The 9,383-nt window shown below is 40.2% G+C and overlaps 1 protein-coding gene and 1 long non-coding RNA gene across 3 annotated transcripts; both read right to left on the bottom strand.

Moving 5' to 3' along the window:
• Nucleotides 1-2,015: 2,015 nt before the first annotated feature.
• Nucleotides 2,016-4,225, bottom strand: LOC117731758. The gene is made up of 3 exons (XR_004609557.1): nt 4,116-4,225; nt 3,651-3,778; nt 2,016-3,279 (listed from the first exon to the last, which is right to left on the bottom strand). It is a non-coding gene; the product is annotated as an uncharacterized LOC117731758 (long non-coding RNA).
• A 542-nt stretch (nt 4,226-4,767) lies between these two features.
• Nucleotides 4,768-8,768, bottom strand: LOC117731756 (argininosuccinate lyase-like). 2 transcript variants are annotated; one of them, XM_034534104.1, is made up of 3 exons: nt 8,426-8,768; nt 8,020-8,206; nt 4,768-4,811 (listed from the first exon to the last, which is right to left on the bottom strand). In XM_034534104.1, exons 1-3 carry the CDS (start codon nt 8,438-8,440, stop codon nt 4,783-4,785), a joined length of 231 nt encoding a protein of 76 aa, XP_034389995.1. In that variant the 5' UTR covers nt 8,441-8,768; the 3' UTR covers nt 4,768-4,782. The 2 variants fall into 2 exon arrangements, with proteins under 2 accessions (XP_034389995.1, XP_034389996.1); XM_034534105.1 differs by having other exon boundaries at nt 4,778-4,815.
• Between the last annotated feature and the right edge of the window lie 615 nt (nt 8,769-9,383).

The following is a 9,383-nucleotide window of genomic DNA, read 5'->3' as shown; positions in this document are numbered from 1 at the left end:
CTCAGTATTTACTAATGCCGGACGGTCGGTTCTATAAAACCGACCAGAAAGCAGCTTTGGTTGAGATAAACAAGTTTAAACTGGGTCACGACAGTCAAAAAGTCAGTCCTAGTGGATTAATATACACTAATAATTAAAAATATTAGCAATGTTAGCATAACAATGGTGTACTTTGTAGGTTCAGAAAGTCTCTGGTAAAATACATTGAACCCACTGTAGAAAGTGTAAAAACCTCACTTTTTCTTGGAACAAGTAGTCGGTTTGACTGGTGGTCACAAGTTGAGGGTCCACGGAGAAAAACTCGCCGTTTGAAGGTTTTTATCCGAGATGTCGTCGAGTGAAAGGAGAAATAAATACTTTTCTGACTGATCCAGTGGACGTTGGACGATTCTGAGAACAGAAGAACGCTTCATAGAACCACATGCACCTTGAGACGTTACCATGGCAACCTCGGAATCTTCAGGTTAACTGTCAATCAAACAACTTCGTGAGGAATACACGCACTGCCTTCTGTCATGTGACCTGCTCAGGTGTCCACCACAAGTTAATTTCAACACCTCCTACAAAACACGGTCTTAGATAAAGTACAAATAAAAATAAAAACCTTTACCGTCTTTGTTTTGTGTTTAAATCGGACGTATTTGCCATAACGTTAACATTAATTCCGAGCACAATGCAACTTCCTTTTTAACTCCACGAACCGCCTTCAAAATAAAAGCATCTTTTCTCAAAACAGGAAACAAGACACGTCTTGCTCAAGGCTGTCAAAATATGCAACAAAAAACAACCGAATTGATTGACAAACAGTTTCCAAAGCCAAAAAACAAATTGGGTTACTTACACTCCCATCAAATTATTTTTCATATTAAAAAGCCTCTAACAACAGAATTAACTTCTGCACTGGGCGCTCCATTATGGAGAGTTTTCTAAGGCTTTAGTCTCTTATCTCCCACTGAGTTTTGCTGGTGAAGCTGATATTTTAAACTGCATGTGTATCATAGTTGAAAAAGCTTCAAGTTAAATCAAGCTAAATGGGAAAACTACACCACCTGCTGTTGTAAATGTGTACCTGCGCTGAATAATAGACAAAAGACTAGGTAACGTGTCTGTGAATGTCTGTGGACAATATAGTGTTAACTAATTGGGAAAGTACATAAAATAAAGCACTTCATTTTAGAAAAAAATAATTTGACTGAATTGTCCTGCAGCTTTAAATTCAGTTTTTTTCCTGCGTCAAGCGACGTCAATCAAAAGAGTTAAAATATTATATTATTGTCATCTAAAAAGAGAAATGTGTGTGCAGGGACTTTATCTGTGGTTAGTAAACCACTTGTTTTTAGCTCATTTCTCCTCTCTGTTAACATTATTGTTGACGTATAAGAGTCTGTACATTTGTGGTTAAAGTCTCTGGTTAAGCTGTCCACATTTATCTTGTTGGTACTTGAGTCGAGGGCGGGGCTTAACGGAATACACACATGTGATTGGCCGAGTAGGATCACGTGAAAGGATTTACAACGCGTGTAATTGGTCGGTGCGTTTCGTGACACTCAAAGGACCTAACAAAAAAAAAATCACAAAGCCTGTTTTCTGTTTGTCTACATTTTCTTGACAATTTAATTAATAAGTATTTAACAAACTAGTCTAGGACCACATTCCACCCATGTCTGCAAGATCATAGAATATATCGTGAGACAAAAATATAAATCAGATTAACCTCACTGTCTTTTTTTTCTAATACTTTGGTGATTTCAGTTGAAATGTATTAAATAAAAACAAACATCCTGGGAACTCTTTTCATACAGCAGGTTATTACGGCTTTACATTACGTGTCATTTAGCTGACGCTTTTATCCAAAGCGACTTACAATCATGTTACATTCATACACTGTAGAACAGCTACGGGGAACAATTCAGGTGTCTTGCTCAAGGACACATCGACTAGGGCGGGGATTGAACCACCAACCCCCTGATTGAAAGACGGACCTACTAACCACTGACCGACAGTCGCCCATCACAGCTAAAACAGAAATGATACATTGAACCATCTCCTTCACATTATAGAAAACACCAACAAGGGGCGTTATCGCTTCAGCATATTACAGTCAAATGACAGGTAACTTCAATCAGTCAAGTATCTGTGGTCATAACAACATGTAAACTCTGGAAACACAGGTCTACACCCTATCTTAAAAAAAGAGGTAGATATGTGGAGGAGAAAATAAATATATTAGTATATTATATTAATACATTACATTAGAACCTAATCCTACATATTTTTCAACAGTTTCCAAAGCCAAAACACAAATTGGGTTACTTACACTCCCATCAAATTATTTTTCATATTCCATTAAATGAACTATGAATATTTTTCACAATAGTATCAACAATGTCCCTTTCCAGTTATGAGCTTAAAAAGCCTCTAGAATAAAAAATCAAAAGCAAAGTCAGATTTTGAAAATGTATGGAAGAAACAATAATGGATGCTGATTAATTTCATTTTAGAGAAATTGTAAATTCTTATTTTTGTTGGAACAGTACTGTTCTGTTACAGTTATGTTAGTGCATTAGAACTCTTATGTGTTTTCTAAAGGGGTTCCTGAAGTATGTTGTGGTCACTTTAACAATTAGAGGATGTCAGTAACAGGACATTTGTTGTCATGTGATCAGTAATTAGGAAGTCAGGAAGCATGGCACTGAGAGGTTATGTTTGTTTGTATCTGATTAATCCAGCTCTATCTGCACACATCATATGCCTCATGGTTGCATCGTGGGTATGTACTCTTGTTTTGTTCTTATCTATAACTACACTGTATTATGTTTTGACAATATTACGTTTTCTAAAGTTTATGATAGAAGTTTGCTGGATTACAACAAACATTGACAACACTCCTTACTTGTTTTGAAATTGATTTCTTGCACTTGGGACAAGTGTACATGGTGGTACAACCTACAGCACTGCCTGAGGCTTTGCGATAAACTCCACAACTTTTGATCTCTTCCCACATGACATGCGCATGTCATAAACATGCTCAAAGAAACCATAGACAGATTCGAGTTGGGCAGGATATGCCATGTTGCAAACCCAGAAAACTTTGAACAATTTGTCAATAGCGCACGTCAAACCCTCATCTTGAAGAGGGATGGCGACTTTGTCGTTCTTGGCAATGATGATGTACTGAGCTGTTGTCCGGGGGTGTCCTAAACACACAAGCTTGGGCTGGGGGACTCCCACTGCTCCCTCAGGAGATCCCTCAAGAAGGCTGGGGATGCTCGTACCAGTCTAGGAAAGCACAAGTATATACAAATAGGGCTGGTAAGATATCACATAATGAGTTTTTATTATATGATGCACACATTTTATCCAAAGCAAAATATATAATTTAGTCATATTTCATAACAAAGTTTTGAATATATTCGAGAATACCAATGATAACATTGTAATACTGTAGTATACATCCCCTTATCATGCAGTCTAGTATGATTAACAACTGGACATCTAACATGTGATTTTCCATACCCAAGCAGATATTGAAAAAGTCAGACATAGCCCTTATGTCAAAGCTAAAGCCTGATTAGCATGTGTTGATACTTGAGATTCACAGATAAGAAAAGGGGTGTGGGAAATTTAAAGATCAAAGCAGCTTTTCTTACCGGTTTTATGTCCACGATGTACGAAAGGGCTGATTTCACACTGCATTTGGTCCATCCTTTGGCCCTCCCTGACACAGTCGGAGGTAAATAGTGTGTGAGCATCTGAAGGGCTCTGAAGCAAAGTGACTCTAAGCAGAACACAAAAACAAATGGTATACATACATTTAGTGATGCCATCTCATTAAGTTGGCCACCAAATGATCACAAAAGAAAAAGTCCACAAGGGTGTGCTGGGGGAATTCAGACTATCAATTATAATAGTCACAATTAGATATTTTTTCTAAATTGTTTAGCACTGGTGGGAATATTAAAACTATCTTATTTGATTTAATATAGTATGGTTGTGAAGAAGCTCTGGGATTCAGACACCTCATGCCTGTTGTAAAAAAATATGGCAAAGTCCTAGTGACCATCAAATAAATACAACATATTAAATGTATCTGATATGCATGGAAGATAACTCACCATCACTCTCCTCACCAGCTGGCAGGACATCAGGGTAATTTTTCAAGTGCAGCCACTTTCAGTAGTTTCCTAACAATATGTCCTTCCCATTTCCGAAGGAAGAGGTCTTCCTTCCCCGGGAACATTTTCCCAAACTGCATCCAACTGAAAAGTAGCAGATAATACAGCAACTATATTAAAGGGGAACTACGCCCATTAAAAAAAAATCCTACATTGTATTCTTATGGTCAAAGACAATCCAAATAGTCCAAAATTAGTCAACACAAACAACCATCCCCCAAAGTCCGATGTGTGTCTAAAACTACAATGTCATTAAGTATAATGTCTGGAACTGCTCCACAGACAATGAATTGGGAAATATGTTATAAATGACAGAGCCCCCAGGGGAATGTTCTGAGTACAATTTGTGTTACATGAAATATTGAAATTCCAATTTTAGGTGGTCTTCCCCTTTAATTAATATTAAAATGAAACACAGCTAAATGTATAATTAAAAGCATACAAAAGGGTATGTATGTCAGTTGATGTGCTTTAGATGGGCATCTGCAATACAATATGTTGTATACTTACCAAGTATGGCATGTCTACAAAGCGAGGGTACTGCTGAAAAACCTCCGCCACTGTTGGTGACTTGCTTGTGATCCAGAACCTTCGGTTGGTGTAGGTTTTAGGTTTTTTTAGGCGTCAGGTGGCAATCTGCCTAGGAGAAAATAAATATATTAGTATATTTATTAATACATTACATTAGAACCTAATCCTACATGTTTCGGTGGAGAAGATGCAGTGACTTTGGCCAGGCAGTCCAGGCCCATCGGCGGGATCTTGCTCTCGTTGGCCAGCGAGAGGGGCGGCAGGGAGCTGACCACGTCGATGGCCGTGTGGATGACGTCGTTGCACAAGTTGATGTTGCCTCCGGCGCTCCCGCCGAGGCCGGGCGGCGGCGGCGGCGGCATCATCCAGCTCTGGCGCAGCAGAGCGAAGAGGAGGCTGAGGCCCGTGCGGACGCCCATCTCGATGAGGGAGTGCAGTTGGGCCGAGCCCGAGCTGCTCTCCGGGGAGTGCTGCTGCTGCTTGACCTTTCCCTTGTCGTGGTACTTGTTGGAGAGCGCGTAGAAGATGCGCTGGAGCACCAGCACGCGTTTGCGCAGGGCGGCGGCGAAGGGAGAGTCGGAGCACACCATCTTGGCCAAGGCCAGCTGGCTGCTGAGCAGGGTGTCCAGGTAATAATAATAATAATACATTTATTTATATAGCACCTTTAAAACCAGGGTTTACAAAGTGCTCTACATAGAAGCAAGGAAACAACATAACATCAATACAAGTAAACATTTCAGGCTACTTAAAAGTGTTATTTTTACTTATTATTATCCTGTGTATATATATATACATACACACACACACACATATATATATATATATATATATATATATGATGGACTGGCGGCCTGTCCAGGGTGTCCCCTGCCTTCGCCCTATGTCAGCTGGGATAGGCTCCAGCGCCCCCGCGACCCTAATGAGGATTAAGCGGTATTGAAAATGGATGGATGGATGGATATTCATACATATATATATAAAAACATACATATATATATACATACACATATATATACATATATACATACATACTGTATTACGTTTATATATATATATATATATATATATATATATATATATATACACATACATACATATATGATATATTTATTATGTGTCAAAGAAACCATTCTGCCTAACAACTAACTACATGTTATAGTTTGATATATACATATATAAACATAGATAGATATGTATGAAATATTTATTATATAACTATATGACATATTTATCATATGACTCTGAAAGGAACCAATCTGACTAACAAGTAACTATATTTTAATATATAAATACCTACATTTGTATGTTTAATTTATATATATATATATATATATATATATATATATAAAACACACAAACATATATATATATATATATATATGTATTTACACTATGGTATATATACATGTATATGTATTTACACTATGGTATGTATATATATTCCTGTATGTATTTGTATTCACACTATGGTATGTATATATATTCCTGTATGTATTTGTATTTACACTATGGTATGTATGTGTATATATATATATATATATATATATATATATTTATGTATGTATATGTATTTACACTATGATATATATAACATTATATATACATACATATATATTTATGTACGTATCTGTAGTCACACTATGGTGTTAATACAACTACATAAAGGGAGGACCACAATATGATTGGGCGGTTAGCAGCTAGCAAGCGAGCTAACTGGACGTCAGTTGCGTCAGTTCCAAACTAGGAAAACCGTTTCTTTCTGCAGCGTCTTTGTATTCAGGCTTTATTGTCATGTTGAAACAGTAAAAAGGACCAAAAACTAACTTTTGTCTAAAACACAAGGCTCTCATTAAGAGTATTTAAGTATCTAAACAGGTATGTCCACATTATTTTTTATAATGTATGTGATTTGTGTATGAGGACGTTTTTTATTTCAGTCTGAGGAAACCCTGTTAAATAAATAGTGGAGTATTACTGTACTTCCTGTTTGAGGCCACTAGGTGGGGCCACTGCTGGATATTTTCCCTTCCTTCTTCTAATCCCACGTTGAAGTGTTTTTAATCATTAATAACCTGCAAGTAACCACAAAGACATGCTTAATGTTTGTTTCATTTAATTATCATAAAATAAACTCAGATAACAGGGTGGACTGGATGTAACAGAGTGGAAATCATATCAGTGAATAATACATGTCATTAATGAAAGCAATTCATTTCACATTATAAATGTACAAATTATGAATGTAACTTCCATTAAATCATTAATCGTGAACACACATATTTAGTTTAAAAAGAAAAAACCGTCTGCTGCAGCTTGGTTACAAACTCTGGGGCAAATAAGGAAGAACAACATTGAACTGAAGTCATTTTGGTGGAAACATTGGCTGAACTTTCCAAATGTTTGTGAGCCACCAAGAAAACAATAACAACAGATTACTTGAACAGCTGTAACAATACTAGTGAATCAAAGAGAGAACGTTGGGTCAACAAAAGGTAAAATATTCACGTCTTAAAACAAAGGAATCCCTCAATGTCAAATAGAGGAGATCAGTAGAGGATGATGTTGAAGAAGAAAGAAGGATGGAGACAATTAACCACAAATTATTTTCTCAATTCAGTCATTCTTCAGTTATGGAACAAAATGTCAGTTTGTACAGTAAAACTAAATCAAGAAAGTATTGAGTTTAAACTGAAGAGAAACATTGCTGAAGAGAAAGAAGGTTACAAATGTTCCTCAGTTTCATCACTGATGATAATTCAGCTCAAATCACAGTGCTGCATAGAGGACATGAAATACTTTGACAATGTAAAACAATTTATATTCATATATACATGACAATACACACAACACATGAAACATAAGACAATACCAGAGTAACTCACATCAAATAATGTTGTTATTTGTTATTGGTTGCCTAATGCCACTAGCATTGCCAAAGCAAAACATCAGGCTAGAGGGCACCCTGAACCCTGACCATGTAAGTGAAAGAATTACTGAAGCCGTTTGGCAGCCGACATCCATCACATGACGATAGTATTGTTCAGCACCAACTCTGCATAATACAGAGAGGAATTCAACCCAATTGCACATTTTCAGCTGTCATCTGTCAGCCTACATCTACACTGACAATGGTACGCATACCCACAATGCAGCAGGAGTCTATTTCCTTGCAAGTGTGAGAGAACTGTGATCAGAAAGTTCATAATCATACAGCCTAGTCATTTGCAACTAACAGGTCAGTGTGTGTGTGTGTGTGTGTGTGTGTGTGTGTGTGTGTGTGTGTTTCTGTAAGGGAGAGAGCAGAGTTCACCTGATCCAACAATCTGGTTCATCTCCTCCGTGGTGACCAGCTTCGCCTTCTCCAGAGCCTTCACATACGCCTTGCTCCCCCGGATGTCAGCATTCCACATCCTCTGGTCATACGCGATGGATGCGTTGAACTTCTCCATCATGGGATCAGTGTCTCCCAGGAAGCGACCCCCCCAAAGTTGACCTCCCTAACGAGCAGAAGGGACAGCAATAACGTGAGCACACTGCTACGTTAACGTCAGGTTCAACACATTTCCCGACACGTCAGCTGCGCGTGTTTACCGGCTTTAATGGAGAGAGTTACCCAGTTTGACAGCTAGCTTTAGCCTGCTGCTTTAGCGTTCAGCTGGGCGGTAAATCAACAACACGCGCATGTCAGGGTCCCTCGAGCTAAACGTTAACATTACCTCGGTGGTGGCCATGTTTGTCGCCGACGGGTATCTGTAGCGGATCTGTCCGGTGAAATGTTTCGGCGGAGGGAAACGTTTGAATGGCTCCGGGGCACAACACACAATGACGCCGCGGTCGGAGCTTCACGTCGGGAGGCGCGAGCGTGACAGTGCGCTGTGTGTATGGCTTTAAAACACGTGACGTCACCGAAGACGTGTATCGTTCACGCTCCCGGTGTGTCACGGTGAAAGGCTGCAGAGACGTCCGGTCTCAATCACAGCTGTGTGCAGCCTCCCCTCATCAATAGTTCTTCGAGCTGCGCCTCGCCTGGAATCCAGACGAGAGCAGGCGGCCGCTGCAGAGGGCGTGGCCAACAAACTGGCCAACGTCACAGTTAGCCAGTGACATCACGGCCGCTGCAGAGGGCGTGGCCAACAAACTGGCCAACGTCACTGTTAGCCAGTGACATCACGGCCGCTGCAGAGGGCGTGGCCAACAAACTGGCCAACGTCACTGTTAGCCAGTGACATCACGGCCGCTGCAGAGGGCGTGGCCAACAAACTGGCCAACGTCACTGTTAGGCAGTGACATCACGGCCGCTGCAGGGGGCGTGGCCAACAAACTGGCCAACCCCACTGTTAGCCAGTGACATCACGGCCGCTGCAGGGGGCGTGGCCAACAAACTGGCCAACGTCACTGTTAGCCAGTGACATCACGGCCGCTGCAGAGGGCGTGGCCAACAAACTGGCCAACATCACTGTTAGCCAGTGACATCACGGCCGCTGCAGAGGGCGTGGCCAACAAACTGGCCAACGTCACTGTTAGCCAGTGACATCACGGCCGCTGCAGAGGGCGTGGCCAACAAACTGGCCAACGTCACTGTTAGCCAGTGACATCACGGCCGCTGCAGAGGGCGTGGCCAACAAACTGGCCAACGTCACAGTTTGCCAGTGACTAGGCAGTGACATCACGGAA

This window comes from Cyclopterus lumpus, chromosome 6 (assembly GCF_009769545.1).
Source record: "Cyclopterus lumpus isolate fCycLum1 chromosome 6, fCycLum1.pri, whole genome shotgun sequence".
In the NCBI taxonomy this organism is placed as follows: domain Eukaryota; kingdom Metazoa; phylum Chordata; class Actinopteri; order Perciformes; family Cyclopteridae; genus Cyclopterus; species Cyclopterus lumpus.
The sequence above is the reverse complement of the archived record's forward strand: the minus strand, read 5'-3'. Positions and strand labels throughout refer to the sequence as shown.